This window comes from Diplotaxodon limnothrissa, linkage group LG11 (assembly GCF_057381915.1).
Source record: "Diplotaxodon limnothrissa isolate DT_005_m linkage group LG11, D_limnothrissa_male_GT1.1, whole genome shotgun sequence".
Taxonomy (NCBI): Eukaryota; Metazoa; Chordata; class Actinopteri; order Cichliformes; family Cichlidae; genus Diplotaxodon; species Diplotaxodon limnothrissa.
Genome location: NC_140606.1, coordinates 25095925 through 25120878, shown reverse-complemented (window position 1 = coordinate 25120878; position 24954 = coordinate 25095925). Strand labels below are relative to the sequence as shown.

General features: G+C 42.7%; 1 protein-coding gene across 1 annotated transcript in view; it reads left to right on the top strand.

Moving 5' to 3' along the window:
- The window catches only part of erfl3 (Ets2 repressor factor like 3), a 69193-nt gene extending 44549 nt beyond the window's left edge, over positions 1-24644 (top strand). The window contains exons 2-5 of the mRNA XM_085366428.1: positions 4677-4911; positions 18853-18968; positions 19135-20282; positions 22505-24644. Coding sequence (XP_085222554.1) covers positions 4677-4911; positions 18853-18968; positions 19135-20282; positions 22505-23173 — 2168 coding nt within the window. The 3' untranslated portion in view covers positions 23174-24644. The remainder of the gene's footprint in view (positions 1-4676; positions 4912-18852; positions 18969-19134; positions 20283-22504) is intronic.
- Positions 24645-24954: the final 310 nt, after the last annotated feature.

Here is a 24954-nt window from a genome sequence, read left to right as displayed (position 1 = left end):
CTAAACAATAATCTTTAGTTTAAACAAACTGGCTGCCTGCACAGCTGCCGTTCGTTGGCCACCCACTATCTACATAAGAGTCAGCGCTGATAAGATCCTGTCTGGAGTTTGTAGAAGGAAAATGTGTAGGCATCTTCTACATACTTTGAGTGATATTCAAAAATCTTTCTTTTCAATCACAAAATGACTCCTGAGTAGGTGGGATGACTGAATGATTCACTGACCGTGTCTCGCAAATACACTGTGGAGGAAAACCACCAAGAAAAGGTGGTGAGAAACGAGCCTACATTAGATGAGTAAGAAGACACATAGGAAGAGCTCTTTCCTTTTCTGGTTTTATTTTTTAGTCTAAAAAAACAAAGGAAGCCTAAATGCACTAGTTAAGTTACTCAAGGTGATGAAATGCTTCAATAGCAACTAGGGCTGCACGATTTTGCATAAAATGAGATCACGATTCTTTCACGATTTTCTTTTCCAATATAAATATTTATTGCACTTATTAACTGCACATCAACTTCGTAACAGTTGAGACTGAACATAAAACAACAAATGTCTCACATTTTGTTGTTGCCGCAAAATGTTGTACTGCTTGAAATTCCGTCTCCACTGTTGCTCGACACTGCGTGTATAGAGCAGGTAGTGCAACAATAGAAAAATAGTTGCGGGACAGCACTGTGTAGCGTTTGTCTAGGGTGTTGATCATTTTCCTAAATCCCTCGTTTTGCACAGTGTTGATGGGAGCCATATCTTTGGTCAGGTGATAAGTGATAGCCTCCGTAATTTCTTTGTGCCTGCGGGAGTTCGACGGGTATAGGGAAGCGCTGTATAAGGTTCCCGTTATTGATGTTTGGGTGGTTGACCGGGACGGATTTTCTCCTGTCACTTTCTCGTCATCCCTGACGTGCTCTCCGTTGTTTTTTCCCTGCTAATTTTAGCATCACACGGCACAGCTTCTGTGTCACGTGGTATAAGGCTCCGCCCTTGTCATTTGTTGAGCAGGAAGAGTGAGCGCTTGTTTTCATGCAGAGTACGTCCCGGATCAAAATGCGGTACAATCGTCGTCTTTTTTTTTTTTTTTTTTTAAATCGTTGTCATTTGGAAATGAGATCGCACATAAGTATGAATCGAGATCGCGATTTTCTAACGATTAATCGTGCAGCCCTAATAGCAACGCTTACGGACAGATTTATAGATGTCTGGCAGATGTGCTTTGAATGAGAGAAGGCTTCTGCTATATAAAATCTAATTTGTAGAAAACAAGACTGGGAGATATTGATTCATGCTCCCCCCCCCCAACTTTATAGATACAAAGCAAATATCAAATACAACAGGCCAACAGCCAGCTAAACAGTTTAATACTATAGTTTCAGCTATACTAGCTATAGCCCAGAAAAATGAGAAATTAAACTCCAGCAACAGACATAAAGACAGCTCTATCAACTATATTCAGCTGTAAGAGAGAATCAAGCATGAGATGTTAACCAGAGAAGTTCATTTTTATCTTCAGTATCATGCAGCTCCTGATTTTCATTAGTCCTCTCAGTGCTTTGTCAGTCATCACACTCCTGATCTATGTATTCAAGCATCATAAACTGCTGAGGGAGGCTCAGCACTAATAGTAGATATGGGCAGAGGTCACTAACAGCAGCTTCTGTGGTTCTCAGCACTCATCGTAATGATTTCACCACTACTTTTTATGGATTCTCAGCAGAGTCTTCAATGCTTTGGATAATTTGCTGTCTACTTTCAAAAGGCAAGAAACTTTCAGCTGCTCCCTTATTTGCAGTGGATCACCATAGTGGATGGATGCACATGTTTTGATTTGGCACACATTTTAATGCCAGATGTACTTCCTGACAAAGCCCACCCATTCATCTATGCCTGGTGACCAACACTAGGAGTACACTAGCTGGTGACCCCCTGAAACTAACTGGTTTTAGTTTTGAGGCTGCGTTTGTGCCTCCTCCCAGTCTCGAATTACTACACCATGGAGTAAGTCTTTTTTCAAAGTGCTAAAAAAATGAAATACGTTTTTTTCATTTGCTCATTTCTCAGCTGTTTATCAGCTTGCCAAAGGAGGATGAAGCCAAACATGATTCTCAAACACGTTAATCGGGTATTAAGATCCATATACAGGAGCTTGTGTTGTTAAGATTGCATTTAAATAAATGCACAGTGCATGCAGGATGATTATGGCTGCTGGCACCACTGACCCCCGTGTCCCTTGTAAAATAATATCCATGTAATAAACCCTCATTAATGCCAGAAAGGTATTGATTTAACTCTAGGGTTAATAGTTTTATTAGGGCAATATCTATGGTAGTTACAGCATTCTTCCATCAGATAAATTATGAGAAACGCTTCTTAATTTAATCCACTGTGTCACACAGTAAACACACAGCAGCCTTTTCATGGCATTGCATGATGTTACATGCAGGTCCTTTTGCTCGGCTATTTTTTTCGGAGTAATCTGACACTTGTGCCGTTTGCAGAACACACAAAAAAATCACACAGACTATATCGGCAGGATCGAAAGGCATTAAATGTCCCGCATAATGACACTTTAGCAGGGTGGATGCTATTTCTTCAGCGAGACAACCTCCTCACCGGAGCGTCTGTCAGAGCTCCGATGATAATTGTTGATAAAATAAAAGTTCAGTCCAGGATACGTGTGGCTAAATATTACAGTGCGATAGTCTGTTTTGCTCAGTCGTGTCACATTCTCTTGACCACCCAGGCGACAGAATGTTAGTGGGAGACTTGCACAAACATTTTCAAAAACACACACACGCGCACTGGCACAAAAACTCTTTCAAACTCGTACATTTGGGCGCACGCATGCTCATGCAAACAGTCATATACCCACGCCCACAGTCTCATTCTGCCTGTCTCTTGCTCTGCATTTCCTTCGTGCCGAGGGTGGAGAGAGAGAGAGAGAGATGGAGGGATAGGCAGGGGAGATGACTGGCCATGTTGTTTTGCTACAGTCAGAGGAAAGAGTGACAGCATGAGAGGAAAGAGGTGGAGGAGAGGTGGAAAGGTTTTTCGTGTGCCTAACTGTTCCATGAAGCCCACTAACGCTGCAGCTTTCAGTGTTGTAGTTTCAGTGTGCGTGTGTGTTTCCTGTAAAGAGCCACTCTGGTGAAATTGTGACCTAATCACAGCAGAGGAATGTGTTTTATGCCAAAGCTTCAGACGGTACAGATTAAGACAATTAAAGTTACAGGGGGCATGCTGGGGTTGAGCAGGTCGAGGCATGCATGCACCGATTACTAATAAGAGCCAGTCAGGTAGTCAGTCATGTAGCAAGAAAATATGGATCAGAGTGCTGAAGAGGTTTAGGTTGCTTCTCTTCTCACATCCTTGCTTTTTATTTTCATCGCGCATGCATTAGTTCAGGGGTTGGCTGCAAAACATATGTGAGCCTTATAATGACTGTGACACAATGATGAACGTACATTAGACTATCAAGATTACTAATAGCCAATGGGTTTCACTTAAAGTGAAAAAGTTTAAAGGGAAAACTTCTGTTTGCACATTTAGGCAATATTAAGCTATTAATTCGGCTAAACTTAGCCTACTTTGATAACAAAAAATAAAGCTTTATTTTGAGTCTAGATGCAGATCAAACAAACCTGTAAGCCAGCAGCATTAAAACCTAGCCTGAAGCCGTACTGATAAATTCTCTATTTTCCTCAACAATTGGATTTGATAACTAGCCACAAACTAGCAGTTTATCTTCATCTGGTGCAAATGAAGTTGTGACTCACTTATGCAAACTTGTCATAGTCACAGGTAGCCACTAAAAATGGTGTCTTGTGAGGTTCTGGAGATATAGATCCATGACCTGTGTTAATACCTCTACTGTTATCAAAATTAGGTGCGCTTTGTGTCATCAGTACAGTCATCTAAACAGTTAAAGTGAATAAAATGTAACTGGTGTAAACGAATCTTATAGAAACATCTTAGACCTTTGTTAAAATTTCTTCCGGTGTGGTTAGAAAACATCTTTGAGATTTCAGAAATTTCCATTAGGTTGGTGTGAGGTGTTGATTATTAGAATAAGTCGCAAATGTAAAAATGTGTGTTTGTGCTTCATCTCGTCTGTTTTACTCTTTTCTTCTCTTGCTGGTGTTTCTGACTTTTCTGTCCACTTACGTATTTTTCACAGGTCTAATTTTTACTTCTCACAGGGTCTAACTGCCCAATAAAAGAGAAAGTATTTTTAGAAAAAAGCCCTGCAGTTTATCTTATTTTTTTCTTGCTGGAAATACAGGGAGGACTTGGAGAGTAGTGACGACAGTATGAATGAGAGCAGTGCACTCTGTACTAAGCTGCACTGTTGTATGTGATCTATACTTGGCCAGACACCTGTAATCTTCTTTTCCCTGTTAGCGCAGTCACCTGAAACTGCTCCTGACTCATAACTGTAATCATATCTTAGTCTTTTCTTTTGCCTTCCTTTAAACTAGTTTTCTATAGCGTGTATTTCCCTACAGAGACAAAAGGCGAGTCATCCGGGTGCACTTCAGTTCATCCAAAAAGATGTCTTTTTACTAGAATTTATGAATACGACCCGCGCTCTCTACATCACCATTCACTGTTCTTGGCAAGGCTCGAATGACCCCCCTCCACCCAACACTAATATCCCCACTCTCTTTATCTCTGTATTACAGGGTTCGCCTTCCCAGAATGGGCTTACAAGCCCGAGTCAAGCCCTGGTTCCAGACAGATCCAGCTGTGGCACTTCATCCTGGAGCTGCTCAGGAAAGAGGAGTATCATGATGTCATCGCCTGGCAGGGGGACTATGGCGAGTTTGTCATCAAGGATCCAGATGAAGTGGCTCGACTCTGGGGGGCCAGGAAGTGCAAACCCCAAATGAACTACGATAAACTGAGCAGGGCTCTGAGGTATGATGACTGAGAAATATACTGTTACCGTAAACAGTTATTTTCACATAAAGTTGCTAAAACAAAAGGACTGTCAAAACAAGAACCGTACAAATTATCTTTAGTATTCATTGACATATATTAACTAATTTTAGAAAGGCAGAATCTTTTCCTTCTTGCATCTGCAGTGGTGTGTCTGAGGCTTAAAGCACTGAGGGCTACACCTAGGCCCGTGCCAAACAGCTGTTCCAGCTTTGACAAACACAGTGTGCAGTGGAGAGCGCTACAGTAACCCCTCAGCAGCACTGGGTTTAACAACTTTGCTCCAGCCTATCATTCATTCGGGACACAGCCAGCCTGCTTGTAGGGTTAACTTTTCATTCTTGTCAGTTTATAATTTTCTCAATTTAATGTTTTGCTTTTAGTAATTTTAATATATTGAAAGAAAAGAAAAAACTAAAAAAGGAGAGGCATGAACTTGTCCAGGTTGCTCCAAGCAAAGAAGGAGAATTTCTGGCCACAGCTTGAACAGCATTTTTCTTAAAGTCTGGTTTATATTTTTATTTTAGTAAACTAAAATGGTTTTGGTTTTTATTTAGTGTGATGTAATGACCTCACAGCGGACACATTAGAATCCTCAGGGGAAATTTGGCATGTGCAGACTTTGTTTTTTTGAGGGTGTATTTGGTGACCTCATTGGCTTTAAATGCCACTGACCTGAGCAAATTTAACTATGAAGGAGTTTCCTGTGGTTGTTGATTATTAATTTCAGTTAACACCAGTGATCCTTTAATGTCAAGTACTGACTTTATCATCTGATTTGTACCTGTGGATTACTTCCAGTGTGGCTTTTTGTGAAGATTTGGGGTGTATTTGAAATTGCCCGTCGAATGATTGGTTGAGTTTATTATGAATAAACTTACTTATTATTTTTGAATTGTGTTTCCTACGTCTTAGGTTAATCAAGTTGGGCTTGTCGGTAAAGGAAATGGCATTAAGACCAAATAACCCTATAAAACAAATCAAATCTGAGCCACAGAGCAGCTGCTTTTCATTGTGTTTATTTGGCTTTTATAAATAGACTTTAGTTTACAGTATTGATGGATAGATGAAAAACCAATAGAAGTTACATGTTAACAACAACTTTCAGCATATTCAGAGCTGAATATTACAGGGATCACATACCCCAAGGGGCTCTTCTCAGCTGCTCGCTGTAAGCACTGTATCTCATTCACTGTGTCTTGTTGTGTACTGCCAAACAGAGCCAAGATTAAGCTAAGCACTTTAAAGAAAGCCACATAGGCCATTAAAGGAGGGAAATGCTTTGAATTGCTTAATTTAGGGCTGGGAAGGCTTATGCACGCTCATTTACACTGCTGAGATTAAGATAACTTCTACAGATGGTATCCTCTGGGGACAGAGGGAATTAACATGGACTTCTTATGTGCGCATACAAACATTCAGACTTGCAATCTGGATTTAGAAATCCTGAATTAGAGAGAAAAAAAGAACGTGGACGGGGATATTTCTGGTCAGGCTCTGTATTTATAGCACGTCCATCCTCTGCTGCTGTAACAGATTTGAAGCTCAAGCTCCACTAAGTGCTTATATATAGTGGGTCTTAGTGCCCTCTGATGGACCAGACTTAGAGCCTGATTATCAACAAGGTCCCCACACAGGAGTTCACTCCTGTTTGGGAAAGTTCACTCCTGTGTCCTCATCCAGCTTCCAGCAGCCAGGTCGTCTCCCTCTAAAGTGAGCTGGCTTATAGCGATAAGGACAGTCAACAAAACAACACGCACACAAACAAACATGCACCTTTGCGTTGTCACCTGATTTGACACCGGAGCTCCTTCAGTGCCCGAAATGAAGCCTCTCAAGACACATTAATAGTAATGTGGCAACAGGATTAGTGGCACTGAAGACTGATGAAGTTATAAAACAGGCATGTGTGCATGGTAACAGTCCCCATATGGAGTAAACTGTTGGAAAACAGGCCACCTCGCGTCCTTCATGTGGAGAAAACCTGGAGTCTGCTAATAATGGAGACCACAGTCGACATGTGGCAGTTAGCCTACACACACATGCACACACATTTAAAAGGCGGGCTTGTTTTGAAGTGTTCGTTTTATCACTTTGGACTGTGTAATTATTATTTTTACCTCAGTGATCTTGTTCTTTCCTGTCTGCCGTGCACATGGTGGAAATTCCCTTAATCAGGACCAATGTATTGTGTGCGGACTTGAGCATATGTGTGTTGGCTTTCCGTTGATGGGACGCAGCCTCGGCCCATGCGTCATCCTGGCCTCCCGCTCCCACGACCACTGTGAAATTCCCACTCCTGTTGAGAGGATTACGCTCACACTGCGCGAGTGTGTGTTTATGTGCGTGGAAATGTGCGTGTAGACGTTAAAGAGGTTAGACTGTCCTGTTTTTTAATTTGATAATGAATCCGTTCTTTTGCACCGAATCAAACCAAAAGAGAAAAACAAATTCAGGCTGTCGCTCTTTTTTTAGATCTTCAGTCTCAACCGTTAAGATCAGTGCTGCCTGACATTTCAGGTGGAGTTAATGAATGAAAGAACGGGCGCAATCTATAATCCTCAGCTCCAATTTAATCATGAGAAATAAGTCAATAGGCTGGAGAAATAAAGATTTCCACTGATGAAAAGACCATGACTTAAACCTTCCTCCTAGTCCTTGCACCACTCTTTGCTGTCATGAAGTAACTTAGGGCAAATGAAGCCTTTTGCCAATCATTCATTGCAGAGTTTTTGCTTAATGAGTGCAATCACGCTAAGAGGTCCCAGCTCCTTGAAACCTCCAGGTCCCCTGCCTGCCAGTCAGCAGCCAGCGTTAATGGTCAGAGGTCAGCGGTATTGCCATGCACAGCTGGTAAAGATTACCAACACGGCGCATGTGTGCATTCAGATGCACAAATGCACCATTGTGCAGACTCTCGGCCAAGCATGGATGCTGGAACACATGTTTTAAGCGCTTGCTTCATTGCCAACATTTATTTAATTGTGATGGGACACCACAGCTGAAAGGCTGCCACTGCAGAAGTGTGCATAAATAGAACAACAATTGTTTTATTGTAGGCTTAAAATTACATGAGAACATGCACTTAACATGGGGACCGAACTAGAAAACACGACTTCACATTTGTTATGAGGATTTATTTATAAATGTGTGGAAGTAAGCACTAACTGAGAGGGAGGGAACCAGTGGTTGGCGGATAGAGATTACTGATCTGTGGTTGACGCAATCTTAACTCAGTTGAGGTGGAAGTCCTAGGAATGGCCGAGCTAGGTGTAATTGTCGGAGCAGGGAGGATAATTAATCCAGAGTGGAGTAGTTAAGTGAGGTGGCGACTATGGAGAACACAGTTGGAGCAGGAGTGGTTCAGAGGCGGGGGCCAGGCATGCCAAAAACAGGAGCAGAGGAGAGCAGACAAAGTTAGAAAATTGTTCAAGTAGCAAAAACAAGTGCTGGAACAAAACAGTCGCTGAAACTGAAAGCTAGCAGTGCGGTGGAGTTGCAGCAGTCCGACTCCCTGAAACCACTCCTGTAATCAGACAAACGCACACAGTAGCGAGATAAAACACTTCTAACTAGAAGGATGAGGAAGCTGAGGCAGTGAGTCTGACACACAATATGCTGTTTTTGATTACTTTGGGGGCAATTAATCATATTTTATTTACAATGACAATTTTAACTACCATCAATTATTGAAACCAGACAACTGCTCTAAAGTGATTACTGTCCCACATGCAGCTTTGCAATAATGGTCTAAATTTGCCTTTCCTTTTGGCCTTCCATAAAAGTCAATGTCCACATTTATTTAGTGTAATCAACTGATTAAAGTTCAAGGAAATCCACTTAGTATAAAAAGCAACATTCTTCTTTTTAAAAGTATAATAAAGCAACTATTTATGATTCTTATTTTTCAGTAATCCAGCAGAACTAGGCCAAGCTGCCACCATGTTTGTGTTTCTTGGCCTATCTTTTCCTGAAATACAGTAGTAATTTAAAAAAAAAAACAGCAGTAAAACAGGTTATGATTGGCGCTCACGAAGTGTAACCTGATGACCACATGTAAACAGCTGGCTGCAGGAAATATTGCTGCCTATGCACACCCTGTTACTCACTCAGCTGGCTGGGCCTGTTTGTAGGTCAGAAGGTCTTTAACTGTTGCACTGCTTTGTGTGGAAACTCCCAGGGCCAGAGAGAAAGTGCAGAGGGAGCACCCAGCGACAGTACCACTGTATCACTTAGTGTTCAACATATGTGCATTGTCATTCCATTGTCTCAATCTGCAGCATGTATGTGTTTAGCATACATGAGCACTGTGTGTATGCCTTTGTCCCCACTGAATGAGGCCTCTGTTTTCTATGAGGGTGGAAAGCACGCACACACCAGAGTGTGCTCGAATACATATATTGTACCGGCCGAGCATGTGACCGGCCTGATCGGACCCTGACACGATCTTCCTCTTCACACACCGACACACACCATGTATATTGATTGATTGATTGATTGATTGATTGAATCTTTATTTTGAACATGTTGAAAAAGTATAAAAAAAATAGAATTAAAAGAGACAAATGAACAAAGCAAACAAAAGGAAAACGAGCAACCACAACTCCAAATAACGTCCATGTTCAAAAAGGAGCAGGAAGAAGCATAAGCTTATTTAATCCCACCCCTTTTCCACTATCTAGTATCAATAGACTACAGAAATACCTCCTTGCAATTACATTATATGTTATGTGTAATTTTTTTTTTTAATATATACACATATATGTTTCTATCTATCCATACATACGTATATACACACATACGCACATGTACACATTTTCAATAACCCCATTAACACCTCAAGGATACACAACCTACAATTTTATATATATATATATATATATATATATATATATATATATATATATATATATATATATATATATATATATATATATATATACATATACACCAGGGGTCTATCACACCAGGCAAGACCCCAGGTGCAGGCTGTGTAAAGATGCCCCAGAGACAATCCAGCACATAACAGCAGGGTGCAAGATGCTAGCAGGCAAGGCATACATGGAACGCCATAACCAAGTGGCCGGCATAGTGTACAGGAACATCTGTGCCGAGTATAACCTGGAAGTCCCGAGGTCAAAATGGGAGATGCCCCCAAGGGTGGTGGAGAATGACCGAGCTAAGATCCTGTGGGACTTCCAGATACAGACGGACAAAATGGTGGTGGCTAACCAACCGGACATAGTGGTGGTAGACAAACAGAAGAAGACGGCCGTAGTGATCGATGTAGCGGTTCCCAATGACAGCAATATCAGGAAGAAGGAACACGAGAAGCTGGAGAAATACCAAGGGCTCAGAGAAGAGCTCGAGAGGATGTGGAGGGTGAAGGTAACGGTGGTCCCCGTGGTAATCGGAGCACTAGGTGCGGTGACTCCCAAGCTAGGCGAGTGGCTCCAGCAGATCCCGGGAACAACATCGGAGATCTCTGTCCAGAAGAGCGCAGTCCTGGGAACAGCTAAGATACTGCGCAGGACCCTCAAGCTCCCAGGCCTCTGGTAGAGGACCCGAGCTTGAAGGATAAAACCGCCCGCATGGGCGTGCTGGGTGTTTGTTTTTTTATATATATATATATATATATATATATATATATATATACCCATACCAACAAACCCGTGCATGCGCACACACATGAAAATATTAGACAAGAACACCCTATCAAATCTCTACCTTTTCCCTGTACCCTGTAAAAACCATATCCTTAAACCGCTTTTTAAACTGCGCCATGCTTGGACATTGCTTCATATCTTTACTTAGTCTGTTCCACAGCTTCACTCCACACACAGAGATGCAAAAACTTTTTAATGTTGTACGGATACGAGGATGTTTTAAATTTAATTCCCCCCTCAAATTGTATCCCCGTTCCCTTTTAGAAAACATTTTTAGAATATTGTCAGGAAGCAGGTTATTTATTGCTTTATATATAATTTGTGCTGTGAGAAAATGAACCAGATCTGTGAATTTTAGAATTTTTGATTTTAAGAATAGTGGATTTGTATGATCTCTGTAACCAGTTTTATGGATTATCCTTATGGCCCTTTTTTGTAATATAAAGATTGATGATAGCGAACATTTGTAAGTATTGCCCCAAACCTCTGCACAGTAATTCAAATACGGTGCAATCAGGGAACAATAGAGAATGTGGAGTGATTTGTGGTCCAGAATGTGTTTTACTTTACTCAAGATTGAGACACTTCTTGAAATTTTGTTATGTATATGATTTATATGAGACTTCCAGTTTAATTTATCATCTATAATCACACCAAGAAACTTATGTTCAAGTACTCTTTCAATTTCCACACCATCTACATGAATCTGCACTTGTGCATTTCTAAGGGAATTCCCAAATAAGATAATTTTAGTTTTACTTAGATTTAGCGATAGTTTGTTCCTGTTAAACCATTTTTTAATTTTGCACATTTCTGAAGTAATTGTATCCAGCAGCTCCTTTAGATTCCCCCCAGAACAAAAAATATTTGTGTCATCTGCAAATAATACTAATTTTAATATATCAGATGCCTTACAAATATCATTTATATAAATAATAAATAATTTTGGACCCAGTACAGAGCCTTGTGGAACACCACAAGCAATGTCCAAGCATGATGAGGAATGGACACCCAGCTTCACAAATTGTTTCCGGTCACTTAAATAATTTTTCACCCATTGCAGTACAACCCCCCTAATCCCATACCGTTCCAGTTTATTAATTAATATGTCATGATTGATTGTGTCGAATGCTTTCTTGAGATCCAGAAATACTCCAGCTACATACTGTTTCTGATCTATAGCATTCGTAATCTCCTCAATTGATTCGATTAATGCCAGAGATGTTGATCTTTTTGATCTGAATCCATATTGACTGTCAGAGAGTAATTTATATTTATCTAAGAATTTGTCTAATCGTTTATTAAACAGGTTTTCTAGGATTTTGGAGAATTGTGGTAGTAAAGAAACAGGCCTGTAATTTGTGAAGTGGCGTCTATCCCCGGTTTTATACAGCGGCACAACTTTAGCTATTTTCATTTTGTTTGGCACTTTTCCCGTCTGAAATGATAAGTTGCAAATATATGTTAGAGGTCCTACAATTCCTTCAATGACCTTCTTGACGATTTTCATGTCAATATCATTACAATCAGTAGATGTTTTATATTTACACATGTGTACAATGTCAATTATTTCTTTTTCCTCCACTGATGTGAGGAACATTGAGTTAGGGTTCCTATCAATCAGGTTTTCACTACAGTCTACTGATGGCAGTGACTCAGGAATTTGTTCTGCCAGTTTTGGTCCAATATTTACAAAATAATGATTAAAGCTGTTGACCTTATCAGCAGTGTTTTCCATAATATTGCCATTATCGATAAAGTATTGTGGATAACTTTGTTGTCCAGAATTATTTTTAATGATACCGTTAATACACGTATAATATTGGTCAACTTATTTTTGTATTTTTTATATTTATTTTCAGCATCTTTTGTTCTTTGTTTTAGGTATTCCCTATAGAGTGTATTTTTCTTTTTACATGCATTTTGTAAACCCTTAGTGAGCCATGGTCTATCTGAATATTTGTGCTTTCTGTTGTATTTTATTGTTGGACAGTTTTTATCGTACAACTCCATGAATATTCTTAAAAATATGCCATATGCAATATCAATATCAGCTTCTTTGTACACATTGTCCCAGTCCTGATTTAATAGATCGTTCTTAAATGCAGTCATAGTTTCTTCTGTCCTTACACGTCTGTATCTCAGTTGTTCTTCATGCTGATTTTTCTTATAATTAGTGTCATAAACTGCAAAAACTGGTAGGTGATCACTGATGTCATTAATTAATATTCCGCTCACAATGTTGTTTTCCATATTGTTAGTGAAAATATTGTCAAGTAAGGTGGCACAATGTGGTGTAATTCTGCTAGGCCTGGTTATTTTAGGATGTAAACTCAAACTGTACATAGTGTTTAGGAATTCGTCGGTCATTTTATGCTTTTTTGGATTCAACAGGTCAATATTAAAATCACCACAGATAAACATAACTTTTTGATTTGTTTTAGAGAATATTTCCTCTATGAAGTCATTAAATACTTGAATACTAGAGCCAGGTGTTCTATATATACAGCTAATTATTACATTTTTTTCTTTTTCCTTATAAATTTCAATTGTTATACATTCTAGTAAATTATCAATTACAGTTGTCATACTTTCTACCACCTTGTAGTTTAGGTTTTTATCCACATACACAGCTACTCCCCCTCCACTCTTGTTCCTTCTATTTACAAAATTCACTTCATATCCCTCCAGTCCAAAGTCCATTCCTTTCTCCGCATTGATCCATGTTTCAGAAATGGCAATAATTCCAAATGGATTTGCCAACTCATTTAGATATTCCTTTATATTGTTGAAGTTGGCATACAGACTTCTGCCATGTATATGCTCATCGCACCACCACCCAACCAACGCAAACGCATTTAATTTCCTTTTTTTGAGTCAGTAAACACTTGTCAAATGTAGCTCCCACACAAAGGACTTTTTATCTCTGTAATTTGTACACACCTGAGTGTGAGCAGCTGGTGTGTGTGTATGTGTGCATATGTGTAGAGGAAGATCTAGCTGGGATGTGTGTGTGTGTTTGCGTGTAACAGCCAACGCTGACGAAAGAGGCAGAAAATAAACATGGGACGCATGGGGAGCATTGTAATCCCAACTTCCTGTCACAGTCAGCTCCTATTTACAGCCCAACAATGGCAAGGCACAGCCTGTGCAGACACACGTGCACGTGAGCGGGTGATTCATTTCATTTTTAGTGCTGACATTTGTGTGTGCATATGGAGAGATAGTGGAAAAGATTTTATACAGATATCATAATAATAATTTATGGAAAAAGTGGGAATAGTGGACAGGTCTTTAGCCCAACCTCAGTGTTTGAACTAAACGTGCAATACTTTATATTTAATCACAGATTACTGCCTTAACCTTTTAAGGCAATTCAACTTTTTGCATTTGCAATACGATGCATGTGGGTATTTGTACTCATCCAATACACGTGTTAATGAGTTTTTATGTAAGACAAATAAGATATCTTCTGAGTTTGGAGATGGTGGTGGTATCAATATACACCCAATCTCAAACTGGGGCTTCCGACTACATCTGGAATGCACTATTAGGCTAATTAGTGATTCTAACTTAACTGTAGGTGTGACTGATTGTCTCAGTCTATGATGCGACCTGGGCAGGGTGTGCCTGCTTCTTACCCAGTGACAGCTGGAATAGGCTCCAGCCTTGCTGCAAACCTGAATTTAAGCATTAAGGAAAATCAGTGCTTGGATAAATGATACAAAGAAAGTTCCACCCCTAACCTCTGGTCATGAGATTTTGTGAATGTCCAAAAGAATAAGCTCCTAAATACAAGAGGTCCCAACGAGATTCCTCCATAGGTTAGATATTTGGGTGCTTCTTTCTGGAGGTTTTCCAGGCAAACCAAACTGGGAAGAGACCCAGGACCCTTTAGAGAGATTATACATCTCATCTGACCTGTGAACACCTCAGGTCCCCCCAAAAGGACCTGGAAAGGGTTGCTTTGTAAAAACATGGTTTCGAGTACGGGTTTCTGAAATTTCTCTGTCCGTTCATTGGTATTTAGTTGCTGCACTCCGGTGTGTGTTTCCATGCTTTGATCATAATGTTTTGGACCCCAGCACGTCTGTGTAATCGCAGCCATAATCCCTGGCCTAGAATCACTCGCAGTAACAAGTGAGTTGATAGAAAGCCTCCCCCTCTGTTTCCCCGAAGGCTTTGCCTAAATCCATGCTCGCACTGATTGTTCAATCTACTCTTTTGGTAGAACAGGGAATGGGATAAAGCTGTATCTCCTGGATGATACATGCTGGAGTGGGGGCACACATCCACCCCTGCGTTTGAGTATGTCTGAATGAGATGGCACAGGATACAATAGAAATGTGTGTGTGCATGCATGCATTTGTGCGTGTAAGGCAAGTGCGGTGGGCAGCTAAACACAGGCACTCAAAGAATCTCTTTCTTCTCTTTTGAAGTGAGTTCAAATGCTCTTCAAAGACTGTCTGCCTGTATGACGGCGCAGGGGGGTGGGCTTGGAGAAAGACCGGGTGACCATGTGCTCTAAACGCAGCTTCATTCAGAGCACATGGAAAGTTGTTCTATTTCCAACCCTGCATTTCAGCTTTATGTACCCTTGTAACATCAGAGACTTGAGAGGGAAAGTCAAACGATCCCCCATTTTAAATGTGTAGGAGGCAAAGATGGTAGTAAAAGTATAATTTCCAGGAAGAAAAAGACCTTTTGAATCCTTATGTAGAGGCAAACTTCTCGAGGATTTGACTGTTATGCCGAGTTTATTATGAGTATAATAAAGAACGTGGACAAAACAAAAATGTTCTCTAAGTCAGGATGTATTAATAAGAAGTCCAAAAATAATTTTAAAGAAATAAATGTGACATTTGATAGAGCTGCATCAAAACCACAGCTTGTGAGCTCAGGTGTAACAATGTTTGTGACATTTTTTATATTTAGGTCTAAGTCACATCGTAGCACAATGAATGAAGTCATACCTTTTTGTTAGTAGCACAAACACAGTGAAGAATAAAACCTTAGATTTCACATTTCAGCATCTTAAATGACTCAAAAAACTCATGACTGTGAAGTCCTCCTCCCTCTGGTGGTGTAATCACTTCTGCAGATGATGAATCTTGGATCGCAGCTCCTCCTGCGGCCTCGGCCACGTTTAACAGACCTGCAACAGTTAACAGCCCAGAACTCGTGCACTTAATTTCTAACTTTAACATCCACTCAATGGTTACGTTTAGGTACCAAAACTTAGTTGGTTAAAGTTAGAGTTATTTGGTTGGTTATACAGCCAATCTATGACATTTTTAGGCAAATTGGAGACGGTCGAGCAGAAGACCCATGATTATTTATGATGAAATGACCCAACTAGACTAAAGGCGTTCTCATCTGAAAGGCACTGTCAGTCATAAAAGCTGATGGTGAGTCCCAGGTATTTAAACTCTAATGAGGTTGTCACTTTGTAGGTGGTCCTGAGCGTCATTGACCCACCCTGCCATCATGTGAGTCATTAAGGTCACATGATTGTGACCTCAGTGACTGTGAGCCAGGGTTGAATTGCCTGGGAAGAGATTTTGAGACTGATCGTTGGTGTCCCATGCCACCACCTCTGTTCAGTAACAGTTTTGCCTAGATGTTTCTTACATACCTAGGTGAACATACAGCAGATAGCCTTCTTTGATAAACTGTCAAAAATATGCTTCAATAAGTCGAGGCTGCTGGGGGCTTCCCATGCTGATGAATGTTCTTCTTAACTCATCTCTTTTCACTGTGTTGATACACCACTCTGCATTTAATCATTAGTTATTATTAATCTCTGGCTCTTTTCCACATTGTGTCTTTTGTGCTGTCTTCCTCCCCTCACCCCATACTGAACATAGTTTATCTGACATTAGGAGGGGGAACCAAACACTTCACTTATTGTCATACTTATACGACCCTGGTCCTTTCCTTTTGTTTCTATTTGTTGCCATCCTCTCATAGATATCAGCATGATCCACCAGTCCTTCCCCAAAACCGCAGTGGCCTCCCTCACCTATCGTTCATCTGTCGTCTTCACTATCAATAAACGTTTGTCATTCACATTCGAGGTTTTATGTCCTTGCTGCTGAGTGTATTTTAGATGCATGCGACTTTGTTTGTTTTCTCTGTATTTATATTGGACCCTATGTGGGCCACAGCACATCGCATTGACTTTTTCTATCATCAGCTAATTCAATCACAAGCCTGTTGTGGTTTTAATTCTGCTTCACTTCCTGCCCGCCTGTCTCTGTCCGTCCGTCCCCCTCCTTCCCCCTCCTTCCCGGCCCTTGTGAGTGTCTCCCCTAGAGCAGAAATTACATGCTGCTTTGTGCCTGGCGTAAACAATGTTTTCAACAGTGCTGGCTTGTCTTGTCTCTTTTCTCCCTCTCCCTCTCTCTCTCTCTCCTCTCTCCCACTGCCTCAGGGGATGAGTGGAGAGGGCAGGATAAAGAGGGGGGAGGCGGATTGATGAGAGAAAGAGGGAGACAGGGGGTATCGGTAGGATAAAGGGAGAAGGAGGAGGGGAGAACAAGTGAAAAAGAGCAATAGTCTGTTCCCAGAGTAAAAAACGGTCCAACAAGTCTGAGTAATAAGCATAATAAGAGGGGGTGAAGGGCAACAGACACCGGCACACAGCGCCGTCTCGATAACTACTATTCAGTGTAACGATAGTCACTGGGCTCTGATTAACTCAACATTACCTACATACCCTGAAGCCCCTATCTTTGCCAGCACTCATCACTTATCATGTGCCATGGTGGAGGAAGAGAAAGCGGCTAGTCTAGCACTATAAAAGCAGGTAGGCATGCAGACAGGAGAAAAGGGCAGTGTGGTTAAACCCTGTGTTTAATCACCAGGGATAGTGGTGAGAAGGACAGGTGGTAGTTTTGGTGATCTGGCTTGTTTTCTTCGCCCCTCCCACCCTGACGGATCAACACATCAGGGTTTTTTTTTCCTTTCTCCTCCTCTTTCTTTTGCTCGGTTTCCCTCGGTGTGTGAGGGTTGTCAGCCAGGGATCTAGAGGTTACATAAAGTGAGTGTGGATCCGAGGAAGAAAGCAGAGAGATGTTACATAAAGAGCTGTAGCTGGACAAAGGTTAATAAAAATCTAGCCTTGCACTGTAGGCAGGAGCCATGGGAGAGAGAAAAAGCATGAAAAAAACTGAGAGAATGGCCATTACATAAACAGATAAAGATGGGCTGAATTATTGGTGGCTTTGCTTTGCTGTTATATAAAGAGACAGGTCCACCAGCAAAAATGAAAGATGAGAATGAGTTGTGTATGTGTGTGTGTGTGTGAGAGAGAGACCACTCATCTGACCGCATCTGAACTTAAAAGATGCTTTTTTCATAATACCTGACCTTTTTTTTTTTGATTGCTAGCAAAGACGGTTGAAGCAGCAGGATTATCTCAGCGGCAGAAACTGAAACGTAGCTGGACAGATGTTGACATTGTTTCCGAGTACAATAAAAGTCCAGACACACCAGCTCTCACCAAGCATTTTGGTGAAAGCTGTTTCTTCTATTTAGACGTGATAACAACTCGCAAAAAGTAACTTTATTCACTAGGGGTGGGGAGAAAATCCATCCATCTGGAGATCTGTTTTTTAGAGCGTAAGGTCAGGAGTTCAAGTTGCCCTCAGTGTAAACATGCTTCTTCTTGGTGCTCTTACTTTTCTCTTGACTAAGAACGTTTTGTTTGCTTCCTTTTTGTTCTAGTCTTTTTTCTTCTCTTTTCTTCAAATTTGTCATAAGAGGCAATAGATACTCCATTTTTAAAAACTTTACATTTTTGGCAATTATGTCATGGTTCGGGCTTTAAAGGGTTAAACACAAATGCTGCCCTGCATGCACACCTGTTAAATGCAGATTCAGAACAGCCCAGCGCTGCTTACGCTGGCTGCTGATCTTTTAATTATTTTCTTATCCTGACGCACAACTTCACAGTGCTGTTCCTCAGCTCAGTGTATCCTCATCCTTTTTGCTTCCCATCCCATCCTCCTCCTCCTCCTTTCTGTGTCTGCTTTGTGCAAATGTCATGCAACACTCTCTAATATCTGTCATGATGAGGGGGGGGCGCATGAAAGACTCGCTTATTAAAGTGTGTGCTTGACTGTGCAAGCTCATCTGACATGGCCTTAAAGATCAGAAGCACAAAATAGTGTTTTAAACACGAGGAGCTTATTTTGGAATGAAATGTTTTGTATGCTGTGTTTGATTTTAGTTTTCTCCTTCTGTTTTACAGATATTACTACAACAAGAGGATCCTTCATAAGACCAAAGGGAAAAGGTTCACCTACAAGTTTAACTTCAACAAACTGGTTTTGGTCAACTACCCCTTCATTGATATGAGCTCCACTGGTAAGCCTCGTCTGTGTGTGCGTGTGTAAATATCTCCTAATCCCACAATAGGATGGCATGACTACATGGGATTATACAAGAGAGCACTGCAATTCATTTCTCTGTACTCTGCCCGTCTTTTTTACTCTTTTTCTTATCTTCTCTCTCTTGCCTTTTACATCTACAGGAAGTAGCGTTCCTCAGAGTGCCCCTCCTGTGCCCACCGGTGCAGGGACCCACTTCCGCTTCCCTCCTTCCACCCCATCTGAAGTCCTCTCCCCTAACGAGGACCTGCGCAGCCCCGGTGGCATGTTCAGCTCCGTGGCCCGACGAATGGCCCGTGGCTCTGTCAGCGACTGCAGCGACGGCACTTCAGCCAATTCTGAGATCGAGGAGGGTAACACGGGAGCAGGAGAGGAGAGGGGGGAGAGAGTTGTGAGTGGAGGAGGGCCAGGTGGTGGTGGAGGAGGCTACCGGAGCATCATCCACCCCCGTTTGGCTTCTCATGAAGCCCTGTTCCGCATGTACGGAGGGCCGGGTAACCCTGCAGGGCATCCAGGCTCCCGTGGCCCGGCAGCACACCGCATCCACCCAGAGCCCCTGTCCCCCTTCCCTGCTTCCCCCCTGCCAGGTCCAGGAGGAGCAAGCCTTCTAGCTCCACCTTTGTCTCCTGCACTCTCCATGACCCCCACATCTCACCTCCCCTACACTCCCTCGCCCACCCTATCACCCATGTTAGGCTCTCACTTCTCCTTTAACCCAGAGGACATGAAGCGCTACCTGCAGGCCCACACCCAGTCGGTGTACAACTATGGCCTCAGCCCCAGAGCTTTCCTCCAGTACCCCAACATCGTCATCCCCCAGCCCCACCGGCCCGACAAGGCCGGTCTGACTGCAGAGAGAGGAGCGGCCGAGAGGGCGGAGAGAGCCTCGACTGTGGGGGGAGGCGAGAGGGGAGGAGACCGGCACCACCATCCACCTCTGGGTCACCCGACCCACCACCACCCGCATCCTCACTCTGCTCACCCTCACCCACATTCCCACCCCATGCATCATTCACTTCACCTTGGTGAGGAGCCGCCGCACATGTCCCCCTTCAAGTTCAAGCTGCAGCCGCCTCCACTGGGCAGGAAGCAGAGGGAGGGGCAGAGCCAGAGTAAAGCCAGGCAGAGCTCACTGTCCTCGGGTTCAGGATCCGGGTCCATGTCCTCCACCTCTGGCCTGGGCTCCTCGCTGTCATTCGGCAGTGACTTGAGCTCTGCCAGTGGCTCCGGGCTCATCTCCGCCTCCTCGTCAACACAATCTCTAAACAGCGCGGGACTTCCCAAGATAAAGGTACCCAGACCCAAACATCGCTCACATTCCCACAGTTCCCAGTGATTTAGACTTTGTTTGTGGCTACGTGTGTTTCAGAGAGAGCATGGGCTGGTATTTTGTTTCTGATTGAGATAACTTTATTAAACCCAAACACAAGCATTTCGTTTGCAGCTTACCCACACGACTCACAGTCCTTACACACTAATCACAGTTGCTTTTTAAGGAACAGAATGATAAATAATGAGGTTAAAGTAGAGCTGGGCGATAGAACGATAACGATATGTATCGCGATATAACTTTTACTCGATAGAGAAATTAAGCTATCGCGATAGACTTCGCCGCTCTTGTCCTCTTAAAATAAAATTTTTTTTTAAAAAAAGGTCAGCCAATCCAAATTAAGCAGCGCAGAGCCGAACCAATCACAGCCGCAGCGTCACGTCGCGTGACTTGTTACGTACAGCACAAGTGCCAAGCCGCATGTGTGTTTGTTTGGGAAGCAGGCAGTGGGTAATGGAGCCAGCGCGTAATGGAGGAAATGAGTGTGCCGACTAGAAAAATCAACCGAGCGTGACCGAAGAGAAAACAGATGACGGTTCCAATGCCGGAGAGATTGTCGAACGGAAGAGCCATAGAAGTTCCGTAGTGTGAAGGTATTTCGGCTATTTCAAGTCTGACAAAAAATAGAGTAGCGTGCACTGTAAATTGTGCCGAAAGCAAGTCTGGAAATACAATAAACTGGTGCATGCGTCACACTGCGCCACGTTATTGTTTCGGTGAAATGAATTTCTATAATACTGTTACTGTTAATTCTACTCTGCAGTGTTTAAATGCTTACATATACACACAGTTACTGTCCCTCCACACATACGACTCGGTTCTGCTTCTATGCCCCAGCTTTGTTTACTTTTTCCCACCGAGGCTTCTAGACTTCTGATTGGCCAACATTTCTGCACGGTTAGGAATCTAGCGCCACCTGCTGCTTTGGCATGTTCATAGCAGCGTTTTCCTTCATTTCTGCCTTTATGTGTGGACGGGATTATTTTTTAAAACGAAAACGGAAAATCTCCGTTTTCAAAAATACCCGTGTACGTGTGGACGTAGCCTCAGTCTCTGACTGGAAGCGCTAATTCGTCATTCGGCTTTTGTCAGACTAAAGTAACTGTTAAAACTGTTTGAAAAGCTAAGCTATACAACAAGGAGAGATTGAGAATTTCCTTTTAGTTCTCAGTTTATTTGATATTGACAAAAGTTAGTCAGTTTTGTCTGTTCTTCTGTAAAACAAACTAAGATTTATTTTTAGAATTAATATTTTGTTTCTAAGTGGAATTGACAATTTAGTCTGTTTCATTTGTTCTATTTTGAAACTTAAACGCTTTAGCGGCTGCCTTTTGTGTAGTTTGCAATATTTGCCTTTATTTATCTGAAAAAGTCTCATGTTCCTTAAGTACATCTACCCTGTTGAACTTATTATGGGAAATAAATATTTAAATAAAAACAAGCTGCTGATTATTTCACATTTTACTTGTGAGCAACGGCACATTTAAATCTTACAAATATAGTTATTTGGCTTATATCGTGATAGATATCGTTATCGCCTGAAATGAAAAGAACATATCGTGATATGAAAAAATCTCATATCGCCCAGCTCTAGGTTAAAGGAAAGAAAAATAAATAGATTACAAGGATGTGTCCAAAAATGAACAGTCATCGAAAAATGAATATAAATGACCCCGTCAGAGTTAAAGTCATCTAATAGCCTGAGGGAATTCAGGATTTTAAGTACCTGAGAGAAACTTCCTGAACTCAAACTCCTCTGTCTTGTATCTGGCGATGGTAGTCCTTGTTATGCTTTGCTTGGTGAGCTCAGCATACCTATTTCTGCAGCTTCTGGTTAGAGTGTCCCTCGAGTACGCAGATCACCAGAGCAGGATTGCTGCTGCTGGCTTTACAGTTCAGGGCGAAGTCTCAGTCAGTCTGCATGACTGTAGTTGTGTCAGTCTGGCCAGTTGCAGCTCACAAACTAAACGTGCATGTAATCAAGCTCTATGAAGGATATAAAAAACAATAAATATGAAAGTGAGTCACTCTATATACTCTGTCAGCTCTCCCAACTAAAGTCAGGTTGGGATTTAAGCATTAGTAAATTTATGTATTTATTTGTGATTTATATATTTAATTACCAACAGCAATCCTTTTTTAAGTTACATTTTTGATCAACTTCCTTGTCCCTCTGTTTGAAGGTTGAGCCCATCTCTGACATAGACTCCGAGGAAGAGGTGGAGGTGACTGACATTAGCGATGAAGACCCAGATGAAAGAGATGAAGAGTTTGAGCTCTTCGCCCCTCGCCACCCGAGAGCATCCGACCACCACCACCTTCCTAATGGCTCAGCCCGGGCCCAGCAACAACCCCACACCGACGAGGACTTAGAAGAAGATGTGTTCAAAGCCCCCGCTCCTCCTCCACCCGGCCTGATGCCTTTCTTCACCTCGCAGCACACGCACTCCGGCGTACATCGCATGCTGCCCGTCATCAAGAGCGAACCCGCCGAGCCCGGGGAGAGCAGCACACCCCCATCTCAGCCACCCGCGGCGGGGGCTCCCCAGACGAAGTGCATTCCTCTCAAGCTGCGCTTCAAGAGGCGCTGGAGCGAGGACCAGCGCATGGAGGCCTCGCAGGAGGAGTCAGATGATAAAAAAGTACGACCGGAGGAAGAGAGGGAGCGAGAGAGGCAAAGTAACGGACAGATGGAGATGGAGGAGGATGGGACGGGCAGCGGAGGCGGGGACAGTCCTCCTATGCTGGCGTATGAAGGCTCTTTAGCAGCACCCCTGGCCTTGCACAGGAGGGTGACTGCCGAGCTGCACCGCGCCACTGCACAGCTGTCTCTGGAGAATAAAGACTGCTGATGAGAGCCTCAGTCCAAACACTACTGCTCCAGCAGGGCAGGAGGTGGTGCAGGAGTATGTAAATGGTTCCTCTGTAATTCCCTCTCCTCACACTGACAAACTAGAATCAAGAAACCTCCACTGACCCGAGAGCACACGTCAACATACACATGAAAGTAACGCCCCAAAGACAGCCCGACACCTTCTCATCTCAGGGTGCCAAATATGGCCATTTTGTCAGCCGCTGGTGTCACAGACGGATGCGCGTGAGGTCTCTTTTGGTGTCCGTGATGCAATGTTTATGTTTATTCTTAGTCATTGTATAACACCAAGACAGTGTAAACCAGGGGTAGGGGAACGCCAGGCCTCAAGGGTCGGTGTCCTGCAGGTTTTAGATGTCCTTGATCCAACACAGCTGACTTAAATGGCTAAATTACCTCCTCAACATGTCTTGAAGTTCTCCAGCCGCCTGGTAATGAACTAATCATTTGACTCAGGTGTGTTGACCCAGGGTGATATCTAAAACCTGTAGGACACTGACCCAAGAGGCCTGGAGTTCTCTACCCCTGGTGTAAACAGTGCATACAGAGTTCCTGGTAGTGACTGAACGGGTTTAGACAGCCTGCGTCTCAGAAAAAGATGCACTGCCCTCCAAAAACAAGAAAAATAAAAACCAAATCATTCACATTTGCAACCCTCAAAAATATCTTTGAACACCATTTGTTTGAAAACTAAAAGCAGAAAACAAATTTTTTTATTCGTGTCAGCATTATTCCAACAACAGCGACGCATCTTTACTGCTGCAGTGAGAATAGAAATACCGCTTAAATCGTGTTTGCTCTCTTGCTTTGAAAATCACCTTTGTACACAGTCTTGAAATGACTTTGAGTTTGGTTTTTTTTGGTTTTTTCTGCCGGCGAAAGCGAGCCTGGTGGTGGGGGAAAGTACAAGATACTCTGCGTGCTGACCCGTTTGGTTGCTCTGTGTTTCATTTTTACTCGCGGTTGAGGTTTAGGCACCAAGAGTACTTGCAGAAAAGGGTTAGGCACCAATACCAAACGACACTTCACGCATATCTCTGCAATGCAAGCAGCTTTAATTGTGGGGAGACAGAGAAAAAAAGGCCACTATTTGACGCCCTGGACTGCCCAACTCTTGCCTCTTTTTGTGTCAGACCTAAAGCCAGACCATTTATCTGGATCAGGGCTCTTCTGGGACGCAGCCGTGTGCAGGAGGGACTCACTCAGACGCCACACCAGGCACAGCGATGGTATGACTGACCTGGAATCATCAAGTTCACCTCCTAACAGATGCCCTGCCCCTGTAGCACAACCCCCCCCCCCCATCAGTAGGATCAGCAGCCAGTCAGCACCTTCCTCAGGGGACACACACATATGCACACACGCACACTCCCCAATGACGATCCAGGATGATGATGATGATGATGTGCACACCCACGCCACTTTTTCCTACAAACTGACGGGACTTTAAGTGCCTGTATCTAAAACCATGGGGGGAAGAGTGTGAGGGGAGGAGGGAGGGCTACTCAGAGTGATCACTCTGTGAACATGTTTGTTGGATCAAAAGGAAAAAGTCTCTAAAACTGATACAGGTGGGAGGGGGTGGGGGCGGTGGGGTGCTGGGTGTTGTCTGACTGACTCTTAAAACTGGCCCACTCCACTCAGGGAAGCCTATTGCTGTACGTTTATTGGATTCACGCACACAAACACACACACACACAAAAAAAAGCAACAAAAAAAAAGAAAGGCCAACAGTGAATGGGACTCAGTGACTACGGACAC